Here is a 27,733-nt window from a genome sequence, read left to right as displayed (position 1 = left end):
GCTTGAAGGCACTCGTCGAGCAATGATGAGATCACCCGCAACTGGATCTACAGCCTGCATTGCCGGCTGGGGCTGGTCCACGGGTGCGCCTCCAAGCAGCCAGTTGCACAGGTAGCGACCCGTAGTCGGTTTCGCGTCCAAGTGGGAAGGAAGCAAAGAGCGGTATAAGTTTCAACCCCTCCTTCCTCTTGGATGCCCTCTAATCACATCACCAATTCGGCACTTGAACATCACCGCTTCACTTTGAATCAACTTCACCCATCACACCTCATTTTCCCTCATCCTTTGCAACATCAACTTACACCTCCAGCACTGCACCCCAGCCGCCACACTCATCATGTCCGCCCTACCTATGGCAGCTCCCCCCAAGACCCCTCTGGGTCGCTACCGCATGCTCTCCCCTACGGCCTCCGTTCGAGTGAGCCCTCTCTGCCTCGGCGCAATGAACTTTGGCAATGCCTGGGAGGGTTACATGGGAACGTGTGACCAGAAGACCGTCGAGGGCATTCTCGACTTTTTCTACGACCAGGGCGGCAACTTCATCGATACCGCCAACAACTACCAATTCGAGGAGTCCGAGGCCTGGATTGGCGAGTGGATGAAGAAGAGAGGCGTCCGCGACCAGATGGGTACGATTGTCGAGCTCGTCACCAGTTCCTCACTAACACAGCTCTAGTCATCGCGACCAAGTACACCACCAACTTCAAAGCCGGACCGGGGGCCCCTAACATTATGGCCAACTTCACCGGCAATGGATCCAAGAGCTTGCACACATCCGTCGAGGCGAGTCTTCAGAAGCTGCAAACCAGTTACATCGACCTCGTGAGTTTCGAAATCTCCAGTTGCCAAGTGACGTCACTGATTCGCGCCTAGCTCTATGTGCACTGGTGGGATTATTCCACGTCGATCCCAGAGCTGATGCAGTCCCTGAACCATCTTGTGGTGACGGGCAAGGTTCTCTACCTGGGCATCAGTGACACTCCGGCGTGGGTTGTCAGGTACGTGAGGCGCAGCATCGGATAGAAGACACTACTGACGCCCACGCAGCAAGGCAAACGAATACGCCAGGAACCACGGCCTTCGTCAATTCTCGGTCTACCAGGGCCGCTGGTCTGCCGCCTCTCGCGACTTCGAGCGTGAGATCATCCCAATGACCAAGGCCGAAGGCATGGGCCTGGCCCCCTGGGGTGCTCTGGGCGGCGGCGCTTTCAAGACGGAAGAGCAACGCAAGTCCCAGGAGGGCCGCAAGGTTCAGGCCAGCGAATCGCAAATCAAGATCAGCCAGGTGCTGGAGAAGATTGCCAACCGCAAGGATACCATCATCACCTCCATCGCGCTCGCATACGTCATGCACAAGACGCCTTACGTCTTCCCCATCGTCGGCGGACGTACCGTCGACCATCTGAAGCAGAATATCCAGGCGCTGACGCTCAACCTGAGCGACGAGGACATCCAAGAGATTGAGGCGGCTGTACCGTTCGACATGGGATTCCCTCACAACTTCCTGTGGGGAGAGAAGGCCCCGTCGGCCCCTGGAGAAGTCTGGCTGTTGAACATGGGAGGAACCTTTGATTACGTCCCCGAGCCCAAGGCCATTGCGCCCAAGGAAGGACAGTAGAGCTGGAGAATCAGGTCTCACCGCACGAGATGGCGCCCGACGGACTACTGAATGTGTATGATAAGTGGGATGGGCATACTAGCACCAAAAAATGAAGCCATGACAACGTATTATACTTTTTTTTCGGATTGTTTGAAGGCATGTGTTTCTGAAGTATGAGAGTGTCGTTGACATTGTGTTTGGGGGCCATGAGCCTCCCGCCGATCGATCTGGAAGTGGAAACTGCATGTCAGATTTTGGTCAATGGGGCACACAAGTTCCATCTGCCTTCGCACGATAAGTGTATAGAGCAGATTGGCTTACAGTCGATTTGATACATAAATATCCGCCGCCTTAATAGCACTTGGGAGCAGACGCCATGCTAGTTGCTCTGTACTGGACACCGCATGGCTCCTTCCTGACGCAGCACTAAGCACTTCCTTCCTCCTCGGCAGGCAAGCACCGCCTGACAGGGCACCTTCCAACTTCAAGTTCGAAGAGAAAACTCTTCATGACAGGCGTTTTGTCGCCTGCAACTACATGTCATAGAATCAGGAACAATTTGCCCGCCATATCACAATGCCTATTTGACACTCATCTTACATGGGTTTGATATGAGAGACCACTCTTCTCTCATTATGCGCCGCCAATCTGAGCGGCCCCGTGGCCGCACCCTCAAAACTTATTCGAAGAAACCCCAGAGCCGCAGGTCCCTTGGCGCAGAAATATACCGCGACTTGACGGCTGGCAATAACTCTAGGGTTTCGAGCGGCGACGAATCATCCATCCGGGGAACTCCACCCATTGTCGGTCATCGCACCCCTTCAGCATCGTAAGTTAGCCACGAGCAGAATTTGGGCCTGAAGACTGACAGTATGAAGGTTTCGAAGGGATGAAGAGAGCTTGCCTAAGACCAAGGAGAGTGTCGCACTTACACCCGAAGAAACACACCATGACAGAGTTCAGCGTACCAAAGACCCCTATCACATTCAGACCTCGTCCATCAGCCTAGAGGAAGCTTCATCGCAAGATGATGACGATTCATCATTGAAGGACCAACATTCGCAATCCGATAGCTCGCAAAATTCGAGCGTCACATCCGTCGGACGGGGCGCTACACACTCGGCCATCAAAACGGAACCACGAGACTCGCCTGAGGCCTTTCCCGATGCGATGGTCCGGAGTCATGTTCCACAGCTTCATATTAAAACTGAAGGCTCTCCGTTTCAGAGGCGGAAAAGAAAGAGAGCAGAGTCTCCCTTTGGGTCTGACTTCTTGGTGGCCCACCAGCCGCGACGGTTTAACCAACAAGAAGGTAAATGACGTCGATGCGATGCTATACAGATATGCTGACATTGCCGTAGCTTGGAAGGAACCTGATAGTTCAAAGAAACGAAGTCTTCCCGTTGTGTTCGGCCCTAGAACGCCTAGTCCCGTCAAGATGCAGGGGCGCCGGAAGGTTGCAGAGATACACCCACAAGATTATAAAGTGTTGCCATTTGCGTCCCCAGTGATGCCGACCCTTCAGCGGGGTGTTCGAGACGGATTCGAACGCCGCGAGGTTCCGAAGTTCAGCAAACACTACTTCGATGGCAAGCGGCGAAGAAGGCCACCCCCAACACCCGGCCTTGGGTCGCTTCTGAGTGCCGAGAAATCGAGGGAGGTAGCTATTCTTAAGGGAGGACCAGGAACTAGAAAGACATTGTCAGATCCCTCCAACGCGTATCTCATGTCTGAGGCGATACTGGACGAGCCTCAGGAAGCATCTCGCACAGAGTCGATGGCCTCTTCTAGCAATCGGAACGCTGATGTACGGCCTTCCGTCGAACGGCTTGCCAGTCATGTCTCCCACTCGGGCAACCCACACGACGATGGCAACCTCGAGAATGATGGAGCTGTGAGCAAAAATACCGGCATGGAGATGAAGCGGTCGCATGGCCAAGGAAGCTCTTGGGTGGCCACGACAGACAACTTTGTCCTGCGAGAGACCGGTCCAACTACCCGACGCTCTTCCAAGACTACAAGCGAGCCGCAATTATATCTGGACGGACGAGACACTCGTCCACCTATCCGCGACGCCCCCAATGCTTCAGGGGAGTTGAGTCTGTCACATCTAACCACCAAGGCCGGGCCCTTTGAATTTTTGAGAACATGAGACAGCGAATAGTATCATGAGAAAGGCGCAATTTGTGGAAGACAGATGGAATATCGGAGAAGAAAAATGATTGCACTACGTCAAGGCGCTAATGGCAGCCAACCTCCAGACAATGAGCTCGATGCAGATAGATTTGTACAATCATTGCCGCTTCGCGCCTAATACAAGAGGTATCTTCTGATATAATACATACCAGGCTTTTCCGTAACCCTCCCGGTCCGTGAAAACGAACTTGCTTGCATATGGAAACCGCCTCAAACGCCATGCGCCACAGAATCCCTCGAATATCAACAGGTGATTCAAGCATTGAAGTCAATCATTTCGCGCCCTTGGGCTTGGCCTCCGCGTCACCAAGCTCGCGGACGAAAACGCTGGCCTTACCCTCGGCGCTGTAGTCCTCCATGCCTGTCTCGTAGCCGGGACAGACGCCGATGGCGAGATACTTGCCGTCCTTGGAGAACGCAAGCGCAGCAACGCTGTCGGGGAACTTTTGGTACTGCTTCATCCTGCGCTTGGCCTCGGCGTCCCAGAGCGCAACGGTGCCGTCGCCACCGCCAGAGGCAAAGGTGCCATACACCGGGTGGAAGATCATGGCGTTGACCGGGTAGACAATGTCGCCCTCGCCCTCGGCGGGCGCAGCTTGGCGATGGCACTTGAAGGCGTACTTGCGCGCCTGCGACTCGGCTGAGTCCTCGAACCACTCAACGGCGACACGCCCCTCGATGCTGCTGGTGGCGTAGCCGGCGTCGTTGGGCATGCAGGAGACGGCGCGGGTCAGGAACTTGAGGGAAGACTCGCGCTGCTGCCAGGGCTTGATCTCGTGGGGTCCGGGCTGAGAAAAAAGGGCGGGCACGGCGCTGATGTCGTAGATGTTGACCAGACGGGCCGTCATGGCGACGACAACCTTGGACGGGCTGACGGCCAGGGCGTGAGGCTTGCCCGGCAAGTGGACAGTAATGTTCGGGTCGGAGGGGGACTTTGCGTTGTGGATTTGCAGGGTCTGGTCCCAGGACGCGGAGATGAGCAGGGCTGCAGGGCGTGTTAGCTGGGCTGTGTGACGGAAAGGGGCTGTGACGTACAGTGCTCTTGGCTGTACGCGACGCATCGCGCGGGCGCGGTATGTTGAGAGACTACGGATTTCTCTCCTGACTCCAGATCGACCCTGTCATGATCCGTCAGCAGGGCGCTCCTCCAGGAACGTTCAATTGCCGTCGTACCGGTAAACACAGTGGTCCAAGCACGCCGTGTAGGCCTCGTTGTCTGTCGCGCCGAAGCATACATCAAGGACGGGGGCGCGGAACTCGACGGTCGTAATCAGAGTGCCCTGCGCATCTTCGCTGCCACTGTGTGTGTCGTAGAGGTAGATTTTCTTGTCCCAGCACGAGACGAGTAGCCTGGTCGGTGAGTCGGGCGCATACGCGAGCGCGGAGATGGCATCGCTGGGCGGCTGCGCCAGCTCGAATTGGGATGCTGCCTGGCTGTCAGTCCTTTGAGTCGTCTCGCAGAGTCAAATACGCCCTCAGCACTCACCAGGTGCCATGTTGACGTTGTAAATCGGACCAAGCTGCAGCTCTTGACCTCTACGGAGCTAGGATGGCAGCTTCGGTGTGATGTTTACATTGGCAAACTGGTTGGAGGGGCTCTCACGTGTCGATAAGCGAAGAAGCAGCTTATCGGGCGAATCAGCGCCATTTTTGCCGGGGACCACCGCCCGCGGGCCGCACCCCCACCATTGTCGGATTTCTGCGATTTTGTGAACCGCAAAGTAGCAAAATTGTGACTCGATCGCCCAATCACCAACGCAACTCTGCTCACCCAAAGAGGCCAACTTTTTTGACGCCGCCCCGAGCAATCGATCCGTACCCCGCGTCAGCGACTCGAACCCACGACGACAAGGCAGAATATCCCGCCGAGCACAGAGGAAACAAGCTGTCTCCCAGAGCAACTTGTAGGAACGTGTAAAAAGCCCGCGCGCCTCCCATCGCACCCCGCCCCTCCTCCACACCTCTCTCGATACCTTCGACTCCCCCGTCGACCACCACCACCACCAAACACAACGCCCTCGACGACTTCGAGAACCAGCAGTCAAGATGGCGGAACCGAACTACAGCCACTTTCGATACTTCGAAAACAAGTATCCCGAGATCGACGAGTTCGTCATGGTCAACGTCAAGCAGGTTAGTCGCCCCGCTGCCCAACGCACCACCGCATCGGACCCGATACAGCCGCCGGCCCCGTTTGGAGGAGATTATGGAGCAACGCCGTCTGACAGGAGGATAGATTGCCGAGATGGGTGCCTACGTCAAGCTCCTCGAGTACGACAACATTGACGGCATGATTCTGCTTTCCGAACTCTCGAGACGTCGTATCAGAAGTATCCAGAAGCTCATTCGCGTCGGCCGCAACGAGGTCGTTGTTGTCCTCCGTGTCGACAAGGAGAAGGGATACATCGATCTCAGCAAGCGCCGTGTGTCGCCGGAGGATATCATCAAGTGCGAGGAGCGGTACAACAAGGGCAAGATGGTCCACTCCATCATGCGCCACGTTGCCGAGAAGACCCTCACCCCCATCGAGCAGCTTTATGAGACTATCGCATGGCCCCTGAACAAGAAGTACGGTCACGCGATCGACGCCTTCAAGCTGTCCATCACGTAAGTTGGATTCAAAGAGTCCGTTCAGCTGGCACAATCACTGACCAAGCCGGACGCAGCAACACCGAGGTCTGGAACGACGCCACCTTCCCCAGCGAGCCCGTCGCCGAGGAACTCAAGTCATATATCGCGAAGCGTCTCACCCCTCAACCCACCAAGGTCCGTGCCGACGTCGAGGTCACATGCTTCGGTTACGAGGGTATCGACGCCGTCAAGACCGCCCTGCGCGTCGCCGAGTCCCGCAACACCGAGCAGACCCAGGTCAAGGTCAGGCTCGTGTCCCCGCCCCTGTACGTCCTCACCAGCACATGCTTGGACAAGAACCTCGGTATCACTCGCCTCGAGGAGGCCATTGTCGACATCCGGAACAGCATCGAGGCGGCCGGCGGCTCGCTGGTCGTCAAGATGGAGCCCAAGGCCGTCACCGAGAGCGACGACGCCGAGCTGCAGGCCCTTATGGAGAAGAGAGAGCGTGAGAACGCCGAGGTCAGCGGTGACGAGAGTGTCTCGGAGAGCGACGACAACCCGGAGGTTTAGATTTCAACGGTCAAGGCAAACAAAAAAGGGGGCGGCTGGTAGAATGATCGTACTGGCAGCTGGGAATCCGGAGTGATTCTAATGAGACGACCAAAAGAAAGTACCCATTACTTCACGTGTTCCCCAGGGTGTCATGAGTGCGGAAAAAGTGCTGCCTACGTTAGCAGGCCATTGTTATCGGGCATCGCAAGTCGGCGCGAGGCTGCCCAACATGAAGGCGTTGGGAAGGATCCGGGTCGAGTTGTTGGGTATGATGATGGCATGAGCAACGATGAGGGATTCCCCAAAGATAGCACGCATTATTCCAATAGACCCCGGCGTTGACAATACATCATAGGCGTTTGAACATCTACATGGGGACGATGACAACAAAATGATCTATATGCTCGGTCTATGACGGAATCTAACGGAGAGTTCTCTACTGCTTGCTGAAGCTTCCTTCGATCCACCCGCCATCAACGTACCATGTGGCTTTGTTGACGAACCTCCCCTCCGGCCCGAGCAGGAATGCGATCGACGCCGCAACCTCCCAGGGTTCGGCCAGACGTCTAGTCAGGCACGGCTGGTCCTCCGCGGTGAGCCAGAACTGTCCGCTGGGGCTGTTGAACGGCTTGTGCATCATGTCCGTGTCGATGCAGCCCCTGAGTGAGTGGTTCAGTGAATTGTCCCGTCTCGAGTGGATCCAAAAGGGAGCACTTACGGACACAGAGCGTTCACGCGGATGCCTCTATTCGCACCCTCGAATGCGGCCACCTTGGTTATGCCAAGGAGAGCATGCTTGCTGGAGACGTAGGCTGAGACGCCCGCCGAGGCGTAGTTGCTCGTGATGCTGCCGACGTTGACGATGCTGCCACCGTCCTTCATGTTGCGCATCTCCTCCTTCATGCAAAGGAAGGTGCCAAAGACATTGGTTACGAGGATTTCCTTGAAGTACTCCTTGGGTAGGTCCGTAATGGGAAAGATCTCTCGTTGCTCACGGGCTATTCATGTCAGTTGCTTTCCGACGCTTCGAGAGAAGGGGATACAGACCAGCAACATTTGCCGCCCCGTCCAGCTTGCCAAACTTTTCGACAGTCTCATCGATCCAGGCCTTGACCATGTCATGCTCCTGGATGTCGACGACCTTGGTCATGACTCTGCCCTTGACATCGGGAATGTCCTTCTCGATGCCTTCCAGCGCCTTGGCGAAGTTCTCCGCTGTGGTGGCGCACATGGACACCTTGGCGCCGCGGATGAGGAGGTAACGAGCCAGGGCAAGACCCGTGCCGCGGCTGGCGCCCGTCACCGCGATGACCATGTCCTTGAAGGGGTAAGGGTCCGCCATCTTGTGTTCTCTTCGTCTGGAGAGGGAGGGGAAAAGGGGGGCGCCGCGGGGAGAGAGAAATAATATGTGATTAGAGGGATGCTCGGCAGAACAATGTGATACTCAGCCGAAGAGATCTCGGGGACCTGGCAGCGGCAAGAATCAAGGGTGTAAGGAGAAAGGGGGAATGATCTGGCCTGGGAACGAGGGAGGAAAACGGAGAGAGCGTGAAGACGAGATGGGAATCATTAAATCCTCGAAATGGTACGTGGTCTGGACGATCCCGCCTCCCCGGACGGTTGTCGCGACCCATGAACCACATTCCGATTTCGTGGTGGATGTTTGCAACTCGACCCTGGTCTTTGCTAGCCAAGAGACTCATGATCCTGGGGTCGACGGCATATGCATGGGGACCCAGATGGAACTGGTGCAAGCACTCTATCCACTGTTCTGTCTACCGGTCTGTCGAAGAAGAGGAGGTTGCGAGACATGAAGCGTTCGCAGAGGACTTGCGAAGCGCGAGAACGCTGGACGCCGCCAATCATAAGCCTGCTTCTCGAGAAGCATTTTCCTAAATAGTCAACGGTGTTACATTGCACCTGTACAGACGGCCGAAGCAACTGGTACTGCTTAACCGACCGCGCCTATGTGCTTGGCTCTCACATCTTCTCGATGTCGTCGCTGAGTCAAGACCGTCAGGAGAACAGCCGGGCAGCGAACCCCGCGCCTTGCTTGCGATACTCAAATTCAAACCGACCCCGTCTTGTGTTGCCCGATGGTCCATGGGAGAAAAGAAGTGGCCTCTCTCCTCCTGGCGGCGGAGCACAACCCCGGCTCGATGTGCATGAACCCCCCGGCTCCAACGGCATAAGCCAACGTCTGGACGTCCTCCATCAGCCAACCACACATCCTGCTGGTCTCATCACACCGTACATCGAAGCAAACATGACCACCTAATCGGTGCAACTCCCGTGGTACATCAAAATCTGGCTCGATGTCCGTCGTAGGATAATCTACTAGACGCTCTAGTTGCTTGCTCCCACATGCAATCCCCAGAACGCCAGCCAGTGCGAAAACTACATAACACTCGCAAACACTACCGAGATTCAAGATGCGGCAGGCAGGCTGTCTCGCCCTCCATCGCAGAGCATGCGAGGTCCCCGATGCGGTGACTCGAAATGGGTGGCTTGCTGATCATTCGGTGGGAGTTCCCGAGTCTCTGGCTTTCGCATTGTTCTCGCAAACAATGGCAAAACCTTTCCAGTATACTCTGAACAGTCTAGGAAGAGGGGGCGAAAGATTGGCAGATAACGGTCTCGAACGCCTCATCGGAAGACTAGAGAAGCAATCATGGCTTGGCCTCCTATTTTCTTGCCTCGCTTTAAACACTCCGTGATATCCACTGTGGTGTTGATAGTCATGGCCCCCAAATCCTCCAAAGGGAACACAGCCTGCAGCTTGTCCTGATCGCTTTGTATTGCACCACTTGAAGAAATAATCACGCAATGGATTTGCCATGGACTGCGCCAGTACCGCCGGGCGAGGTGCGGACGGAGGTGAACCCGCCGACCCTGAAGGTGAAGCTATACTCGTGGGCGTTTGTGACGACGTTCATCGCGGGGACAACGGTTGGGCTGCGCATCTTTACGAGATTCTACGTCACGAGAACGCCGTTGAATACCGATGACTGTAAGCTGTTTCCTCAAAGACGCTCTGCTGGTGTCTAACCTCACCGGCAGACCTCATTGTCATATCGTTGCTCTTCGCCATATCGACGATTGTCGTGCTCTTCCAGCGTAAGTCTCCGAAGCCCTCGGACGCAGGCCACGCTAACCATTCCCAGAGGTCGAAGTCGGATTAGCACATCACATGTGGGATATCCTCTGGGACGTGTACAACGTCCACAACACTGGGGTAAGCGCAGACTCCATTGATAGTGTCAGGGTAACCGTGTGCTAACCTTTGAGTGTAGTGGACAATTGCCGCAACAATCGTGTATGCCCTCAGCATCAGCTTCTCCAAGCTGTCCATTCTCTTCTTGTACCTGCGTCTGTCGCCGCAGGTATGGTTCCGCCGGGGCGTCTTCTTCCTCATCGGACTGGTCGTCTGCTACTCCATCGTCTACGTCCTCATCAACATATTTGGCTGCACACCGATCAGAGCCGGCTGGGACCTCAACATTGTGGAAAAGACTTGCGTGGACAAGTTCTCCATCTACCTGTCCTTCAGCATCGCCAACATCGCCATGGACGTCTTGATCCTGCTGCTTCCCATCCCCGTGGTTGTGCCGCTGCAGATGGCCAGGAGACAAAAGTTCTCCATCATCCTCCTCTTCGGAACAGGTGTCTTGTCAGTGCTCCGTCCCCTGAAACGCCACTCCCGAGATGTTTGCTGACAAGTCTCAACAGTGTCTGTGGCGTGGCCACCAAGCGGACCGTCCATCTCCCTAAGCTGCTTGCAAGCCCGGACTATACCTGGGAAGCCGTCGAGGCGTTCATCTGGGGCTACTTGGAGCTCAATGCGGGCATGATCTGTGCCTCTGTGCCGGCGCTGAAGCCCTTCTTCATGCAGTACCTCCCGTCCTTCATCACCTCCCGAGTCGGCAGCAGCAAGCGCGGGGGATCATCGCTGAACAAGTCCTCCAAGTCGCGCCTCAATACTGTCGTGGCACAGAACATGGAGCGTCGACGACGCCAGGATGAGTCGTACGAGCTCAGCTCGACGGACGGCAAGAGGGACGGCGTCGAGGACGACGAGACGAAACTGTGGTTGGGATACCAGAAGAATGTCAAGGCTGCCCTTGGTGGCCATGCTCGCGAGACTTCGAGGCAGGTCGACGACAACAGCAACAGCAGCGTGGACACGCTGGGTGAGATGACGGGCCCGCGCAGGGGTGACAGGACCGTTGTTGTGTCGGCTGAGAGCAGCGCACCGGGTGGGTGCGGTGAGGGATCGAATGGCATCATGGTGCGCCGCGAGACGACTGTGCAGCACGGCACCTAGGCGTGCTCAGAGCGTCGCTCTATTTGGATGTGTTGATAAAAGTTGTTGGCTTCTTTCTCTAGTTGGTGTGACGGAGGCGTGTCCAGACGCAGATTGTTGGGTAGTAGTTCGCGGTTAAGAGAAACCGCTCCGTACTAAGGCTCAAGGACATGTAACCATAATATTCTGTCCATCCACTTGCTGTTTGACGTTCGAGTCTGGTGCTGTTGTGCTTTGGACCCATCTCGGAGTTGGCAGCTCTTCAGAAGACGGATGCGAGGACTTCCTCCATCTTGCAGCGAAGTGAAACATGTGGGGAGAGTCGACGAGCATGACTTCATGCACAGCTGGCCATGGCACGTCTACTGAGTTGCTCAACGCACATTTGTAACAACTTTCAAGTCGAGAGACTGTCGGATGTTGTAAGGATGAAGGACTAATGCAGGAGGAAGAGCGCAGAATAAGGTAGGTACATGAGATGATAAGCGCAGTTGATAAGATAAGATAAGAAGGTGGGATGACCTCCAATCGAAAGTTTCGCCAAATAGAATACAACTGCGAAAGCTTCAGCAATCACCTCACCACACGCAGCCACCGTCGCGCCCATGAGCTTCCGATCGCTATGGGCGCGCGCACGAGGGAGCTTCCTCGGTGACACGGCAATCCGCCTGGTCGGCATTGCGACCTGGATCCCCGTCGTCATCTGGTTCAACGACCATGTCGCGACTGTGACAAAGATCAGCGGCGCCTCCATGTACCCGTACTTTAACGAGGACCGCAACAGCACCATCATCCGCGACCTGGTACTGAACTGGAGGTGGCACGCGAACGAGGACCTCAGGAGGGGCATGATTGTCACCTTCAGGTGCGTTGCTTGCGCATTGCCGACGCACTGGGTCACGACAAGCTGACACTGCAGCGCAACAGGAGCCCATTTCACCCGGAGACCGTCGCCGTGAAGAGAATCATCGCCCTGGAGGGAGACCATGTCAAGACACGGCCACCGCACCCCCAGCCGATGGTCAGGGTGCCGCAGGGCCACATCTGGGTCGAGGGCGACGGCCCTGCGGACCAGACACTGGACAGTAACACTTACGGCCCCATATCCATGGAATTGGTGACGGGAAAGATTGTGTGGTTCTTGTACCCCTTCCGCAAGTTTGGAAGGACGAAGTGGGAGGACTTTAAGATGAAGCCGCGGGAGTGATCTAAATGTACCGAGAGCAAGGCTTCTCTCAATGTGTATAACAGCAACTGTATCCCTACTTGACTCATCGGAAATGCAACCGAGTTTCTCCCATGACCTCTGACGCAGGCCCGGCGGGTGCTGATCCGCGTCCCCCTCGGAGGTCTCGGCAGCGCCCGACGCCAAAAGGCCGACGCCTATCGGTCTAGCGCCGGCCGCAGCTGAAATGCTTAGGTGACTCGAACTCGCGGTGACGCAGCGGGACAGGTGGACCGCTGCTGCGGCATGTGGCCCGTGCTCATCCAACAAAAATTCCAGAAGCCCGGGAACCCTGCGAAATTTCATTATCGCTGATGCGTTGGACCTCGCCGCCGCCAAGTTTTTTGCCCGCGCAATAAACCCACGCGACGACCAGAATCGACGGGGAGGCCTCTCTCCTCGCCCTAGCTCTTATTACCCCCTCTCAGCCTCGACACGGCGTCGTTGTTCCCTCCCTGGGCACCACTGACTGCCCCCACGAGACCTCGAACAAAAACCGCAGGCGTCACCGACACCGATCTCCCTCGACGACCACTGACCGGAGAGAACCTGGTGCCGACTGCGACAGACGCACCCGCAAATGTCTGTTGCTGACCGCCTCGTCAGCTACTTTGCTCCGGCCGATAACAGCGCGCGAACGATTCAGGGGGAGCTTGCGGTTTCCAACCCGGCGGCGGCGGCTTCAATTGCGGGGGATAGTCATGCCGGACAGACGGGAGGACTCTTGCCGGATATCAAAATCAGCGGACAACCACTCGTTCAGGATATGGGGCAGGGACATGGAGATCTCGAAGAGGAGGGCCGCCCGCCCTACTTCCACGCCATGATTGCCGGAGGTCTCGGGGGCTCGACTGGAGATATGCTCATGCACTCCCTGGACACAGTCAAGACGCGCCAGCAGGGCGATCCGCACATCCCGCCAAAATACACATCACTGGGGTCGTCATACTACACGATATGGAGGCAAGAGGGCATCAGGAGAGGTCTTTACGGCGGGTGGGTGCCGGCATTGAGTGGATCGTTCCCGGGCACCATGCTGTTCTTTGGCACATACGAATGGAGCAAGCGGTTCCTCATCGATCATGGCCTGCAGCACCATCTGGCGTATCTTACAGCAGGTGAGTTGATACGTGCGTGGGGAAGGAGGACTAGATACTAATTAAACTATCCAGGCTTGCTGGGAGACTTTGCCGGTTCCATCGTTTACGTTCCGTCCGAAGTGTTAAAGACTCGCATGCAGCTGCAGGGACGCTACAACAACCCTTATTTCAAGTCAGGGTACAACTATAAGGGCACGATTGACGCCGCAAGAACCATCGTCCGCCACGAGGGTCCGGCTGCGCTCTTTTACGGCTACCAGGCGACGCTCTACCGCGATCTCCCCTTTTCAGCGCTGCAGTTCATGTTTTGGGAGCAGTTCCACGCCTGGGCCCGCCAGTACAAGCAGAGCAGAGACATTGGCGTGCCTCTGGAGCTTTTGACTGGCGGTCTGGCAGGCAGTTTGGCCGGCGTAATGACGTGTCCTCTCGACGTCGTCAAGACACGGCTGCAGACACAAGTGCATCCCGACCTGTTGCCCAAGGAGAACAAACCGGCAGCTAAGGGCGCGGCGCACATCTCTGCGGCCAAGTCCCAGACGCGCAACATCTCAACGTCGTCGCCGTCAACGCACACACCGCGACCCGGTGCGGTGAACCTGCAGACGTCCTCCGTCATCACCGGCCTCAAGGTCATATACCAGACGGAAGGCATCAGCGGGTGGTTCAGGGGTGTTGGTCCCCGTGGCGTTTGGACCTTTATCCAGAGCGGCACCATGCTGTTCTTGTACCAGCGCATTCTTAAGCAACTAGAGGTTTGGGACAGCGCTGCAGAGAGGGAAAGCAGCATTTGAAGAGCCGACGGTCGGCCTACTGGTGGAGGTTTGGCGGGGAGTTGGATGAGGGAAACATGTACAAACACTTCCATCTGTACACTTACGGATTTAACCATGGGACGGCGTTTGATGGCATAGTAGAAGGGCGTGGAGTCCCATAGAGCCGATAGAGCAAAGACACTGTCCACTTTATAACGACCACCTGATTATTCCGAGTGGCTTGATGTGAAGGCTGCAAAGAGACAATGAGATGCATATGAAACCAGCTTATCGTGTAGACAGCTGAAATGCAGCCTGCAGGTACCTGCCCCGCTGGGCCTTAGTGTCCCTGAACCCCTGTCCCCGGCCCGCTAACGCCCCTGTGACGACAGAAGGGAGCTTTACGCGGGGTGTCTCACAGCTTTCTTCCAGCTCCAAAATTTCAAACCTCAAAACGCGCCGCGCGACATCGTCTCATAGCTTCATTCACGCACCTTATCCCCACCACAGCATCACCCCGACTCGAAGCGCGCACTCACTGATATAGTAATTTCGAAACACACCTCTGCACCAAGGCAGCCGTTCCAATGGCCTCCGATGCAGGCACCCCTCCCCCTCCAAGGGAGCCTACTCCAGGCGGCTCCCTGCCCTCCTCGACCGCCGTTCCATTGAAGCGACCTGCTCTCGAAGAAGACTTTACACCCTCGGTTCCCTCTCCTCTCAACCCAGACGTCAGATCTACACCGAAACCACCAGGCGCAGACGAGATGCCGGCGAAGCGCAGCAAGAAGGAGACGCTGAAGAAGCGCGAGTCCAAGGGTGTCAGCGACAGCAACCGTGGCACTCCTGACCCGAAGCATAAGGAGCCGAAGCAGAGTGACTACAGTCCCATGCGCTACAAGCTGGCGCCGCCCAAACCCTCCGATTTCGAGCCTGCGAAGCCCCCAATCTTCATCCACCACCACGACGTTCCTGCCCTTGACGGAGGCCAGGTCCAGTTCTACGAGACTTCAGAGCAGTAGGCCTCCTCCTCGCCTTGCTGCGCCAGGCACGACTAACGACTCGATAGTGTACATAACAAGAAAAGCTATCACTACACCCACTGCATCGCGGACCCCGAGTTCCCATCGTCGCTCTACTACCGCGGCACGGAAGCGGAGCCCTTCGGTCCCCATCTGGCGTTCGAGGACAGCGCGACACACCTCTTCTTTGACCAGTCTGGTCGCCATATAACGACCGAGAAGGGCTTCCGCATGACGCGCGCGAATGTGGCGATCCGAGAGGGTCGCTTCTACTGGGAGGTCAAGATCACGAGGGGCATGGTCGACAAAAAGGACGGCGAGGACAAGCCCGAGTCGCATGGCCACGTGCGCATGGGATTCGCGAGACGAGAAGCGTCAGTGGACGCCCCCGTTGGGTTTGATGCCTACAGCTACGGTTTCAGAGACGTCGGCGGCGAGAAGGTGTACATGTCGCGGCCAAAGGCCTTCTTTCCCGAGGGCGAGGGTATTCGAGAGGGAGACGTCATTGGCCTGGAGATCCAGCTGCCCTCGGAACGATTGCAGAGAAAGGTACTGGCCGGTCAATACAACCCGGCCGTGGACACGGGCATCGACGACGATAGCTTGGCCTTCGAGGCTCCGAACATTGTCCGCGACCGCATCCCGATCCGCTTCAAGTCGCACATCTACTTTGAGAAGATCGACTACCACACCACCAAGGAGCTCGAGGACCTCATGAACCCCTCGCCTGTGTCTTCCGGACCCGCCAACTCTGTCGAGGCGCCTCACCCCAACCACCCCGTTCCCGCCCTACGAACGCTACCACACTCTCACATCAAGGTGTACAAGAACGGCATCGACATGGGCACGGCCTTCCACGACCTCCTCGCGTTCCTCCCGCCAGCATCAAAGCCGCAGTCTAACATTGGCGCGCGATATGGCCTGGACAACGGCATGCTTGGTTACTACCCCGCCGTCAGCGTTTTCAGGGGTGGTGCCGCCGAGGTCAACTTTGGCCCCGACTTTTGGTACCCTCCTCCAGGCATCGCGGGTCCGGCCGACGACGTGGACATGGTCAACGGTGGGCAGGATGAGGCAAAGAAGTTCGACTATCCGGCCCTGGACGAGATCCGACCGGTGTCGGAGCGGTACACGGAACAAATCGTGGAGGACATCGTCTACGACATCATCGACGAGGTCGACTTTTGGGTCCAAGACGGCTGCAAGATTATTGACCGCTTCGGCCAGGGCGAGAAGGCCGGTCAGACGGGTATCGCGCCCACGGGTCGCGACGAGATCAAGGAATTGGTGCAGGATGATTAGGCATCATCTGTGCGATGGAAGAAGTCTCAGCGATGAGACTCTCGCTTGCTTACGAGATACCCGACTTTGCTTCTTGCGTTGTAATCCACAGTTGTACATTATACTATAAAATGGGCGTGAGGCTTGGGACAGTCCTTTCTACATAATAGCCTCTATTTTCCTAAAGCCCGGGGGGCCCCAATACGAAAAACGAATTCATTCCACAGTCGTTCATAGCCCTCGTGATATCTCAGCTTGCTAACTCGTCATGCGTCCGTTCATGCTCTTTGCAAACCAAACGTTGCGGTCGTGAGAAAAGAAAAAATCTAGTCATCATTCATTCATTAGCGGAATCACTTCCGCGTCGCCCTCCTCCGTACAGACTCGGGCGTCGTTCTTCCTGAGTCTCTGCCGCTGCGTCGGCTGCGTTCGCTCCTCTCGCTCCGCGGCCTGTCAGACCTGAGAGGTTCTGTGCGGGAGCGGGAGGGACCCGGCAGGGCTGGGTCATCGGGCAGCTCCTCGATACGGCCGCTGCCGTCGATGATCTCGGGCGCATTCTCGCGCTTAATGCGCTCCTCGCGGCCGCGCTTGTGGCAGTACCACAGGACGAAGAGAAGGACTGTGGCGTGTTAGTATCTGGGCCGTCCATGAATCAGACTGGTGCACTTACGGAATAGCGCGACCGAGATGATCGCATTGGTGCCAATAAAGGCTGGCCATCTCAGCTTCAGCGCGTTGACGATGGCCTTGAGCATGCCCACCACGGCACCCGGCTTGGTGACCAAGTCCGAGAGGGTGGCCGGCGTGAACATCTTCTTCGCGGCGCCCTTGACACCCTCCTCCGCGGTGACCTCGGCGGCCTGCATGCCCTGGCTCTTCGCCGCGGCCGCCAGGACCTCCGGGCCCAGGCTGGCGGTGAACTTGTCGGGGAGGTTCGTGACGAGCTTCTTCATCCCGTTGGGCAGCTTGTCGAACGACTTCTTGATCGTGCCGTCCTTGTCCTCCACGAGCCTCTTGATGTCGTCGACGGCTGTCGGCACGCCGTTGACCAGGTCCTTGAGGGCGAGAGTGAACTGCCGGACCAGCTCCGAGGACTCTGCCGACAGCGGGATGGCCTTGTTGTTCTTGGCGGAGAGGTTGAGGTCGTCGAGCACGCGCGACAGGTCGTCCTTCTCCCTCGCTTCCTCGTCGGCCGGCACGGTTGTGGGCTTCACCGGCGCGAGCTGCTTGTCCTTGTCGTCGCCCTTGACCTTGGAGAACAGAAAGGCGATCTTGCTGGGCTTCTTGCCCTCGGCCTTGGGGTTGACCGCCACCGTGGCCGCCTTCTTGGGGGCTGCCGCCTGCTGACTCGGGGCGGTCCGCCGCGATTCGTCCGACTCCCACATGTACTCTGGTGTCTTGGTGCGCGGAGGCAGAGGCGGGCGGAGGCTCTCGTCGTCAGAGTCCGCAGCGTCCGGGTCGGACAGGATGCGTCTAAAAAAGTCTTCGTCTCTGCGGTCTAGCACCGGTGCTGGCCCGCCATGGGTGCGGTCGGTGGCGGCGCTGCCTGCGGGCGACAGCGAGCGGGAGCTGGTCTGGCGCCGCGACGGCGACGGTCGTGATGCTGGGTGTTGCTGCTGCGGGGTTCCGACGTTGCTGCCGCTGTCGTGCTCTCCTGCGGCCTCCTTTGCGTCCTTCTCCGTCTTGTACTTTTTGTACTGCTTGTAGCCAAAGTATTCCAGCATCGTGGGCGAGTGTGTGCTGGTATGTGTTGTGGACTGGCAAAGGTGAGGGGTTGAAAGGATGGCGCTCGTCGAAGGCGAGTCGTCGAAAGTTGGCGGTCGGATCGGTGGTTTTATTCGATGGCCAAGCGTCCCTTTTTGTTCTGAATCACATGTGGTGCTAAGCTGTCTGAGCCCTGGTTCTGATTCTCGGGCGTGTATCATGCCTTGTGAGAGCTCAGGTGTGTTTAGCCACAGGAAGACCTTGGTTGGGTGGTAGCCATTGGGGTAGCTTGCACCGCCACACGTGATGTCACCACAATGCCATCTGATGATCATTCATGCCCATCGATTGGAGCCCGCCAGCGCAACGTCAAACAACCGCATGTAAGCGAGCCCGGCTGTTGGGGCCGCGACTCCACTAAGGGTCTTGCACCGCCACACTTCCATCGGAGGCCCCTCACCGGCGCATGTCGCCTCACCCTGCCGAGAACCGTTCGTCTTTGTAAAAATTGCCAGCGCAAACTCATGCAGCGCGTGGCTCGGCCAATGCATTGATTGACAGCTGTCTTGGAGCTATGGCAGGGCAATAGTTGGCAGTACTAAGCCACCAACACGGGGTATCTATCGTAGAAACTGCTCGTCGCATCCAAAATGTCGTCTTCACTCCGAGTCCTCCTCGCTCTCTCCGCCTGCCCCGTTTTCCTGCATGGACTCGTCTGCCGCATTACTCTTGCGCCCACTGGGACCACTTCTCCGGCGGCCCCTCTGGTAGGCCTCTGTGCTGGTTACGGCCTTCTCGCCGACGAACAGCCCGCCGTCCCAGTCCTTCGAGCATCGAGGACATTTCTGACTGCGCTGTGTGCGCCAGTATGCCCCCTCGCAGGTATCGTGCAGCCGCGCGTTGCAGTCGACATTCGTGCATCTCTGCCCAATGGTGACGACCTCCTTACACGCCTCGCAGAACTTGATGCGCTGCCACTCCTCGGCCGCCGCGTCTGGGTCGTTGTATGAGTCGACGAGCATTCCCCTAAGCTCGAGCAGCGCCCGCGGGCTGAGAGTGTAGAAACCGTCTCTGGACTTCTCCAGCCATCCCTGGTTCACCAGATTCACGAGCATGTCCTCCACCTCGCTGTGTTTCAATCCCTTGTCTGCAGCAGACTGCGTCGCCGCCTCGCCATTCTCTTCGTTGTTGTTTTGGCGCGGGGGCCGAGCGAGCTTGATCGCTTGCATGTCAGTGATAGCCATGACCTCCATGCGTTGCGAGTTATAGGTCTCGAACAGGGCGTCCAGCAGTCTCTTAATGAAAGCTATTTGCTCGGCATTGTAGGTCGTCGCCAGCTGTGTCATCGGGTCGGAGGCGGTGTTGACGAGGGCGTATATGCGCTTCTTAGACACCTGGTGGACGGTGCTGCGGATTTCGTAGTCGAAGAAGGACACGGCTTCGGCGGCCGCGCTCACGTACGAGTCAAAGTCGTCTCTAGTGACCTGATCGGGCGTGACTTCCTCGCCATCTTCGGCCTCGATCGTGGAAATGGCTGCCAGAATGGACTGGGCCTCTTCAAACGTAAGGGTGCCGCGGGCGAGAAACGCCTGGAGAAAGGCTTGGTTGCCGTGGTTGTAGTGTTCTGGGACGATGGGCATGTTGGCGGAATGAGAAACTGGACTGCCGCGCGCCGGCCCTGGTATCGTAAAAAGATGTAATAGTATGCGAGACGAGAATTAGATAAAAGACTAATGCGGTAAAGTTGCTGAAGAAGCTATCGCACGTGCGGGAGTGATGTCGTGGGGGAGGGGAATTTTCCAAGACGCGACTCACACGCGTTTCCTACGGGCAGAAATTAATTGAAAAGAAGCTCTGGCTGGAGCTCGACGGCCCCACCAATCGACCAACACGGTGCACCGCTCGCTGAGGAAGGCGGCGTGGGGCCCCTACCGAGCCACACCACACGGTGGCTGGATCAGCGGGCTCTGAGCCTGAACCTGGAAGGCAGCATCGCCGGAGATTTCTTCTTTGGCTGGTGCGGGCAGGGGCTCTCCGCAGCAATGGGTCGGGATCTCCTCCAGAGTGGAGGTCTAGATCCTTCAGGCTTCCACCCCTGAACCTTCATGATCGGCTGAATTCAACAGCAGAAACCTTGCTGCTTGGGAGTCGCAAGTGCCACATGCCGACGACACGGCACTTTGCTGTGACTGGCGATCATACCCTCCGGTTCAAGCTGGCCGAAAGATACCGGCCTGGCGGTTATTGGGGGTCCCAGAGCCAAGGAACAAGAAGTTGGCTAGCACTATTACTACTGCCGTAGCCAAGGCAGACACAGAACGGCGCTCGTGGACGACGACGCGAATCGATCGCCGCCTCCAACTCAATCAGCACGTGGTGGTCCGACCGTTGCTCAGCTTCCATCTGGCAGACTGTCAATGTCACCACCGCATGTGCCGCCGACCTTCATCTCAACAATCTGCGCCACCGCCGACCCAAACCTGCTCATTAGTCTGCGCTAGCGATTACCAACTTGCCAGATTCGGACTCAGGTCCCGAAGCCATTGCTGTTGCTCGGGCTCCTTCGGGCATCGTTCACTGGCACTTGTTTTCTGACTCAGGAGGCCAGCTTCAACACAAAACCGCTAGCCTCATCTCCCCCTGGGCTGTCCCTGTCTTTTGGGCGAGCTCCAAGCACCAAGCAGTCGGTACACGGCGTGGTCCCTTTGGAAATGAGCTTGGGTGATATGATTGACGTGATAATGGGTCAGAGGACTGGGAAACTCTCCCTTCAGCCGCAACCTATTTTCTCGCTTGACAGACAGGATGCCACCGTCGCCGCTGACTCGACGACCAGCACTCGACGACAATAGAAGCTTGATTTGCCATTGCCATCCGTGATGGGGAGGATCCCGTCTGCAACCCGCCGCCCCATCGGTCCGGTCAGCTCTGCCGGGTTGAGGCTGGTCCGGGAAGCCCTCCGCGGTGTCCACGCACCCACATGCCTACAGTCATCAGCGAATCTGCGCCTGCAAAGCCAACCTCCACTCGCCATACATGTTTCGAGCCATCGATGCCTCAAACCCAACCGAAGGGTCTGGTTGGTCGCAACCTTGCTGCGGATAGTTCGGTCGAACTCGTACGTTGCCATGCCGCCTATACTCGCCATGGCCTAGTTCCACTGTCATCAGCCTATCCGGTCTTCTCTCTAATGACAGTTGCGACGACGCTTGCGCATTGCTGCTCCTCCTCGGCCCAACCCACGCAGCTAGTCGACGGCTTCATATTAGACGGATTGTGGCGTCCAACGTTTTCATTTCGGGTCGGCGTGTGAGACTCTGCGGTCGGCAGATGCCCGCCAGAACCGCACTTGGAACCGGCTAGAATACGTCAATGTCATTTTGTCTCGCCATGACACATTCGATGCCAGCCTCCGAAGCTATTCGCCCTTGGTGCAATATTGCTGCGATGATCATCTTTTCACACTGTCGTGTTTCAACTCTCATTACCCACCGGCATCATGGTAAAACTCTTCATTGCCATCCCGAGCGCGCGCCCCGCCGGCTTCTTTGAAGGATCCCTAGCCAAGACATTTTTGGACCATCGAGGGCAAGCTTGGGGGGCGCGGGCTTCGTGAGGGAGGGCTCGTAATACGGCCCAAACCCCCCTTGTCCTGCTCCGGAGTATCCATCTCATCATTCTGCCCGCTTGTGTGTGTGCGTGTGTGTCCTGATCGCACTTTATGCAGTTGCGAACGCCGGACATGGGTGATCACCCTTCCATGTTCCTGAAATCTTGGTAGCAGATTCTCAAAAGTTGTGCCCGGGGGAGTCTATCCATGCGCAGATCGCAGGGGGGGCGATCGCTGCGATCTAAGGCTGCATGATAAACATGGCCTTGCCGTTGCTTGCTCCCCAGTTCTTAATTTCTTCTTTCTTCTCCTCCCCCGTCACCTTGTTCCCTGCCGCGGTCTACGACTCCGTATTCATGTCTGGCCTATTTGGCCAGCTTCCAAGGGGGTGACATGGCCATCCAGCTGCCTCAAGAGGAGCTGGGCACAGCTATAGGAGTTCTCGTCTACTCCTTGTTCTGCATCGCATGCAGTTGTACCATGGGATGGCTGACCTATGTCCATCGTGAGGCTATCAGCTGTAGGTTATCCCTTTGTCGTGGCCAGCAGGCAGCTGACTATCATCAATGCAGATGTCGCACTTGTGTCATATTTCACGGGCCTCTCCACAGCCGCCTCCGTGGCCCAACAGCTTCACACGATTGTGTACTGGAGGGATATCAAGAATGCGCAGTTTCGGCACTCTATCGCCAACGTTGGCAATCCTGAACTCGCCATCGCCGGACAGTCGACCGGTCTTGACCTCGTACTCTTCTACATTCGTAAGTCGTCCCTAGAGCATGAAATGCGCACGCCTGACACTCTTCAGAGTTTTACAGCTACAATGTCGAGGCGGCCTTGACCTTCTTCTGGTCCATCGCGCTCACGCAATCCATCTTCCAACTTGAGCCGGTGAAGTCTACACGAAAGCGAGCCAACTACATCGCCAAAGGCACCGCCGTTCTGCTGCCCGCCTTGCTAATGGGCATTCTCCGACTCGAGGCGGTTCAAAAGCAAGCAGTGCCTTTTCTCTTTCTGGCGGATGGAGTCAGTAAGTGACATCTGCAGCCATCGGATAGCTTCGTCTGACAACATATCTAGTGGGCTTTTGTCTTAGCGGGAGTGGTGTTCTTCTCATCGTCATCTTGGTCAAGTACATCCACACGCGCCGCAACCTCTTATCATGGAACGTCCGCTATGGCCAACGTTCGGCCAGCACCAAGAGTAGCGACACTCTAGCGGTCGACACTAGTAACGGGAAACGCCGCCAGAGTATATACGACAGATGGCTCGTCGTTCGATTCAGCATCGCCTTTGTGGCATTAGCGTGAGAATAAACTCCTGATCCATCGCCTAGTTCCCCGACGACTGACTAGAACTTTTAGCATTTTCCAGGTGGTCACGATCATGTTCCAAGTATCATCTGCCCGCCAAAACAATCGTGACTCGTTGAGCGACAGCCCGGACCTCAGCACGGAGCGCCTCCATCTGGACCTCATACTTTTCCTGCCCGGCGTCTCTGCGAGTCTCCTCACATTTGTCGTTTTTGGGACCACCAAAACATTTCGCGATTACCTGGTCAATAAGCTCGTACCGAAAAAGCTGCGCAGGCTGAGCAAGCAGGCGTCTCCGAGGAGAGCCCGACGGTCGATGGCATACTCCCAGAGGAGCGGCACACGCCCGCCACGGCTGTCTCTCGACACGTATGTCGGGAACGATCTGGATGTGTACACGCCCACGCGCGACGGGGCTGGGATTCAGCTGAGAGAGTTGAATGCGGATGGCTCAAGCAAGCCGGGCGAAGACGAGTTTCCCTTGGTGCCTGAGCCGATTAAGCCTAGCAATGTGTATTTGTATCCAAAGCAGTAGTTATGATTCATGACCAAAATGATACCACCCGGGCCGAGGCTCTGTTTCGATTTGTACATCGAGGCTTTGTGTGCAATTCAAAGCTGAGACTGAAGTGATGAAATGAACCGCGAAACGAGGGATCCGAAGATGTCGTCGATCGCTCCATTGCGACGATAATGAGCCGCTGTACAGCTTCGGCATGAATGTGCAGGAGGGAACTTGTTGGCAATGATCCAGTCTTAGCTCCCCCGTCGTCGCAATTTCCAATGCCGAGACTCCTCAAAATACAGCCTGAGAAGATGATTGTACAGGAAAGGGATGAGGGTGTGGTGATGAAGTCGTTCACTTGAAATCGAATACGACGCATCTCTGATCTCACTCCATTGCCGTGATCCTGCGACATGGTTGTAGAGCCAACCTACCTACCTGGGTCAGAACCTAAGTTGAGTCAGACTTGCACTTTAGACAACTGTTGGTGTTTCGTTGTGGTCCAGCGAAGGCGACGCCTAATGGGCATGAGCGCTGCTGACTAAGACGATTAGCGCCGTGCACGTCCACCGTCAAGCTCCATCAACATTCAACCTCTTTCAACCTCACCTGAGGCTCCATTGCGACGGCAAACAAACCCGACAGAGCAGGTTGGTCTATCACCTAACTCATAATTATTCATTGCGAGCGACTTCACACGACGCGACGAACCGCCCTGGCCATCTAGAGCACTGCGGCAGGACGACGGCAGCGATTGGCCCACGTGCCCCGACTGAAGTAAACCCACCACGCGGCTAGATCCACTCACTTCCAGCTTGCGACTGAGGCGCATCACATACACAGCACCTCTGGTGCAGAATGTGCTAGCACATGAGAGACGCGGTTTTCATTTGATCTTTTTTTCTTTCTTCTAGAGTCTGAGCCCTTTGTCTTTTGCATCCATATCATAGGAGAATTTCCGACGCGTCTCCTGGGTCGCCGCTACCCGAGGCGGTCGCTCAGCCTAAACAGCATCCAGCACCTTCACCTCTCTCACGCCTCACCATGACGGGGCCCACGTCTTCCGACGAGTTCGCGGTGGTTAACATCTGCCGGAGCGATGGCCAGGACAGCGGTCCCGGTTACTGGCCAGCCCCGGCTGATGCTGCGAAGAAGAAGGCGCCTTTGGACAAGGTACCACGGGCGAAGCCTCACATGATTCGGCTAGCCGAAGACGACCCAAGGTTCCAGGAGTGGCGTATCAAGCTGGGAATCTTGCTGAAGCAGGAGCTGAACCCAACAGGTGAGTTCAGAGCCGCTCGAAGTCACTCATGCGTCTGACCCTCTCACAGAAGGCCCGTCATGGCTCCTCAACTTCCCGCGGGGATACTGGTTATACGAAAAGTCTAAGCACCTTTGGGTATCAGGCTATCCCGTCAAATCCAAGCTCTTCAAGAGCCCTCAAGAGTTCGGTCTCCACCTGCTGTGGCTCCTCTCCAACTCTACGGACCGGATGGACTGCCGGTGCATTCACTGCAACGTCCGAGAGATGCCTGCCCTCGAAGAGCTGACCGTGACGGAGATCCCACGTCCGGTACCCGGGCCGACGAATGCGCAGCCCCCGTCCAAGATGCGCAAGATTACGCCGCAGATGCCGCTCAGTCGCACTGCTTCACCAGCGCCAGCAGCGGCGACCCCACCAAACCCGAAGAAGGAAACGCCCGTACCGGTTCCGACACCCGCGCTGAAGAAGGAGACCCCCGTGCCGGTGCCGTCGATACCGCCTCGTGCCGTGCCCGTCCCGGCTCCGGCTCCAGCCCCCGTCCAGACACCGGTCCAGCCGCCACAGGTTCCAGTACAGGTCCCGGCACAGGCGCAGCCACAGCCACCACCGCAGCCACCGGCGCAACCCCCGGCCCAAGCCCTTCAACCTCGAGTCCAGACGCCGGCACAACAACCCCAGCAGCCTATAGCCCAGGCACCCTACCAGCAGCAGACGCAGTTCCCTCCCTATCCTCAGCAGCCGCACAACCCGGGCGCCTTGTTTCGCGTCGGAGAGATGGTTTGGCACCAAATGTCCAACGGCTGGCGCCTTGGCGTCGTGGCAGCTACGGGCATCATCAACCCCAAGAATAGCAAACCCGAGGCGCTCCAGATCCTCCCTATATCCCATTATCTCTTCGGCCAGCTTCCGGTGCAGCTCATCGAGGCGTCAGCCCGACCTTTTCTTGCCTTCTCCGTACCAAGTGTGGGCATACCAGAGCTGCAGGGCAAGGCGTACGACGACGTGCCGTGGCAGCAATTCCTTGGCAGTCTGAACCCCGAAGACACCCACCGCCGCGAGGTGATACTGTTAGATTCGTCCAAGATGGCTGCTCAGAAGATTGGCTCGTCTTACTCATTGTTTACCCGCCTTTCGACAACCGAAGACGGCAAAAAGACAGACTACCAGGGCATTTTCCTTGGCGCGGAACGCGTCGAGCTCGGCGACGTCCTGCGTATTCGTATCACTACCGATCAGCCGGGGGTTCCGGAGGCAGCTACAAACCTGTCGGACGCTCTGCTTGGCCTTCGAGAGATTTGCACCGCGGTGGATATGCCTGGCGCGGTGTTCTTCAAGGGTGACATCTATCAGCCCATCACAGGCGATAACAAGCCTGTGGGCGGCATGCCCGTGACTGAGGACAAGCTACCGCGCCCCTTGCGCGAAGAGAGCGCCTTCCGAAACAAGTTTGCGCCGGCGGAGCGCTGGCGGTGCGTGCTTCTCCGGCACAACGCCGTCCTCCGCGAGGGCGAGCTCAAGGGCCGCTTCTATCCAACCCACAAGCTCCTTCCTCTGCTCGACGGCCAGCAAAAGGTGGGCGCCGAGGTGCAGCAAGGCATCGTTAGGGACGCGCAGCAGCGGCTCAACCAGCGCATCGACGGATTCAAGACTGGTTACATTGGGCGCAAGAGCACGCGCGCCGAGACGATTGGTCCCGCGTTGCCGCCCGGCAGTGCCATCCGCTTTGGAAACGAGGTACGAGAGGAGACAGAGGCCTAGAGAGCCTTTTCTCTACGTCCCGGGAGACCAGTGGTGGTGCCTCGCCATCATGGATATTATTACCCTTGAGATTGTCGCCAGAACCTGTCTCTGAGACAGACCATGGGTGCCGTGTGGCCACCGAGAACATTACTAGAACATACTCTTGGCCGTGGTATAAACGTTGATTGGAAGGCAGGCCGTTGAAGAGGGCTGAAGAGCATTTCCTGTAGAATAGATCCAGGACCAATCATTGGAGGAGGGGCGTTGACGGAGGAAGTTTGGTAGACTAGAAAGATCACACAGCATAGCTCTCGGGGAAGCCGACGGGAGCACATATCACATCCATAGCAATCTGTTTTAAGAAGTCATGGTGGCAGCTCTGTCGCTTTGACCAATTCCATTGCGAACCCATCTACCGAGACATTGCCATCGACATCACAACCACACGTTACGAGGACATCAAACCAGCTCCTTCCAGTTGTGGAATTCACATGCAGGCTCGATAAAGGGCCCCCGTAGATTTTCTCCCCAAAAAGAAATCCACAACTCACCAATCACCGCGTCAAGTCCCGCCGCGCCACAGCCTCACCTGTCTCTCTTTCCCACACACACCAAGTCATCTCGCATGATCCAATGGCAGAGCAAAGTCCTACTATCACCCAGACCAGACTCCCGGGATCCCTCCGTCAGCACGCTACTTGGACGAAGAATATAGGCCATTCTGCGCTTTTCATTCGTCGGTACCTGATGGCGCGTTGGCAAGAAGATAAAAAAACAAGACAAGTCTTAGCCACCATCCATCAACACACCATCCAATGCTCTCAGCCCCCCGTTTTTCTAGAAGGCCACGAAGGCCAAGAAGGCCAAGAAGGCCGACCACACACACACACACACGCACACGGGCGGTTTTGTCCGTGGCGTTACCCCCGTTCCCGCCGCCCGTCAGATTAGGAAACCAATTCACCAACCAACAGAGCAAACACACATTACGA

General features: G+C 56.9%; 12 protein-coding genes across 12 annotated transcripts; 8 read left to right on the top strand and 4 right to left on the bottom strand.

Annotated features, from left to right (window-relative positions):
• Window positions 1-337: 337 nt before the first annotated feature.
• Window positions 338-1,618, top strand: COL26b_003189 (uncharacterized protein; the record flags this gene model as incomplete). The annotated part of the gene is made up of 4 exons (XM_053176090.1): window positions 338-629; window positions 677-822; window positions 874-998; window positions 1,048-1,618. The coding sequence occupies 4 exons, from the start codon at window positions 338-340 to the stop codon at window positions 1,616-1,618; spliced, it is 1,134 nt and encodes a 377-aa protein (XP_053039990.1).
• Window positions 1,619-4,068: 2,450 nt separating this feature from the next.
• Window positions 4,069-5,292, bottom strand: COL26b_003188 (uncharacterized protein; the record flags this gene model as incomplete). The annotated part of the gene is made up of 4 exons (XM_053176089.1): window positions 4,069-4,781; window positions 4,832-4,914; window positions 4,970-5,222; window positions 5,283-5,292. The coding sequence occupies 4 exons, from the start codon at window positions 5,290-5,292 to the stop codon at window positions 4,069-4,071; spliced, it is 1,059 nt and encodes a 352-aa protein (XP_053039989.1).
• A 550-nt stretch (window positions 5,293-5,842) lies between these two features.
• Window positions 5,843-6,940, top strand: COL26b_003187 (uncharacterized protein; the record flags this gene model as incomplete). Its single annotated transcript, XM_053176088.1, has 3 exons — window positions 5,843-5,929; window positions 6,033-6,403; window positions 6,463-6,940. 3 exons carry the CDS (start codon window positions 5,843-5,845, stop codon window positions 6,938-6,940), a joined length of 936 nt encoding a protein of 311 aa, XP_053039988.1.
• A 418-nt stretch (window positions 6,941-7,358) lies between these two features.
• Window positions 7,359-8,264, bottom strand: COL26b_003186 (uncharacterized protein; the record flags this gene model as incomplete). The annotated part of the gene is made up of 3 exons (XM_053176087.1): window positions 7,359-7,581; window positions 7,641-7,920; window positions 7,970-8,264. The coding sequence occupies 3 exons, from the start codon at window positions 8,262-8,264 to the stop codon at window positions 7,359-7,361; spliced, it is 798 nt and encodes a 265-aa protein (XP_053039987.1).
• Window positions 8,265-9,748: 1,484 nt separating this feature from the next.
• On the top strand, window positions 9,749-11,246 carry COL26b_003185 (uncharacterized protein; the record flags this gene model as incomplete). The annotated part of the gene is made up of 5 exons (XM_053176086.1): window positions 9,749-9,932; window positions 9,983-10,039; window positions 10,087-10,157; window positions 10,216-10,592; window positions 10,652-11,246. The coding sequence occupies 5 exons, from the start codon at window positions 9,749-9,751 to the stop codon at window positions 11,244-11,246; spliced, it is 1,284 nt and encodes a 427-aa protein (XP_053039986.1).
• Window positions 11,247-11,830: 584 nt separating this feature from the next.
• Window positions 11,831-12,432, top strand: COL26b_003184 (uncharacterized protein; the record flags this gene model as incomplete). Its single annotated transcript, XM_053176085.1, has 2 exons — window positions 11,831-12,090; window positions 12,153-12,432. 2 exons carry the CDS (start codon window positions 11,831-11,833, stop codon window positions 12,430-12,432), a joined length of 540 nt encoding a protein of 179 aa, XP_053039985.1.
• Window positions 12,433-13,030: 598 nt separating this feature from the next.
• COL26b_003183 (uncharacterized protein) lies at window positions 13,031-14,341 on the top strand (the record flags this gene model as incomplete). The annotated part of the gene is made up of 2 exons (XM_053176084.1): window positions 13,031-13,568; window positions 13,623-14,341. 2 exons carry the CDS (start codon window positions 13,031-13,033, stop codon window positions 14,339-14,341), a joined length of 1,257 nt encoding a protein of 418 aa, XP_053039984.1.
• Window positions 14,342-14,889: 548 nt separating this feature from the next.
• On the top strand, window positions 14,890-16,626 carry COL26b_003182 (uncharacterized protein; the record flags this gene model as incomplete). The annotated part of the gene is made up of 2 exons (XM_053176083.1): window positions 14,890-15,320; window positions 15,372-16,626. 2 exons carry the CDS (start codon window positions 14,890-14,892, stop codon window positions 16,624-16,626), a joined length of 1,686 nt encoding a protein of 561 aa, XP_053039983.1.
• Window positions 16,627-16,958: 332 nt separating this feature from the next.
• On the bottom strand, window positions 16,959-18,329 carry COL26b_003181 (uncharacterized protein; the record flags this gene model as incomplete). The annotated part of the gene is made up of 2 exons (XM_053176082.1): window positions 16,959-17,224; window positions 17,276-18,329. The coding sequence occupies 2 exons, from the start codon at window positions 18,327-18,329 to the stop codon at window positions 16,959-16,961; spliced, it is 1,320 nt and encodes a 439-aa protein (XP_053039982.1).
• Window positions 18,330-18,968: 639 nt separating this feature from the next.
• COL26b_003180 (uncharacterized protein) lies at window positions 18,969-19,949 on the bottom strand (the record flags this gene model as incomplete). The annotated part of the gene is made up of 1 exon (XM_053176081.1): window positions 18,969-19,949. One exon carries the CDS (start codon window positions 19,947-19,949, stop codon window positions 18,969-18,971), a length of 981 nt encoding a protein of 326 aa, XP_053039981.1.
• A 2,363-nt stretch (window positions 19,950-22,312) lies between these two features.
• On the top strand, window positions 22,313-23,229 carry COL26b_003179 (uncharacterized protein; the record flags this gene model as incomplete). The annotated part of the gene is made up of 4 exons (XM_053176080.1): window positions 22,313-22,439; window positions 22,492-22,680; window positions 22,728-22,949; window positions 23,000-23,229. The coding sequence occupies 4 exons, from the start codon at window positions 22,313-22,315 to the stop codon at window positions 23,227-23,229; spliced, it is 768 nt and encodes a 255-aa protein (XP_053039980.1).
• Window positions 23,230-24,781: 1,552 nt separating this feature from the next.
• Window positions 24,782-26,759, top strand: COL26b_003178 (uncharacterized protein; the record flags this gene model as incomplete). Its single annotated transcript, XM_053176079.1, has 2 exons — window positions 24,782-25,019; window positions 25,069-26,759. The coding sequence occupies 2 exons, from the start codon at window positions 24,782-24,784 to the stop codon at window positions 26,757-26,759; spliced, it is 1,929 nt and encodes a 642-aa protein (XP_053039979.1).
• Between the last annotated feature and the right edge of the window lie 974 nt (window positions 26,760-27,733).

Source organism: Colletotrichum chrysophilum (assembly GCF_026319265.1).
Source record: "Colletotrichum chrysophilum strain AFK26 chromosome Unknown scaffold_17, whole genome shotgun sequence".
Taxonomy (NCBI): domain Eukaryota; kingdom Fungi; phylum Ascomycota; class Sordariomycetes; order Glomerellales; family Glomerellaceae; genus Colletotrichum; species Colletotrichum chrysophilum.
The sequence above is the reverse complement of the archived record's forward strand: the minus strand, read 5'-3'. Positions and strand labels throughout refer to the sequence as shown.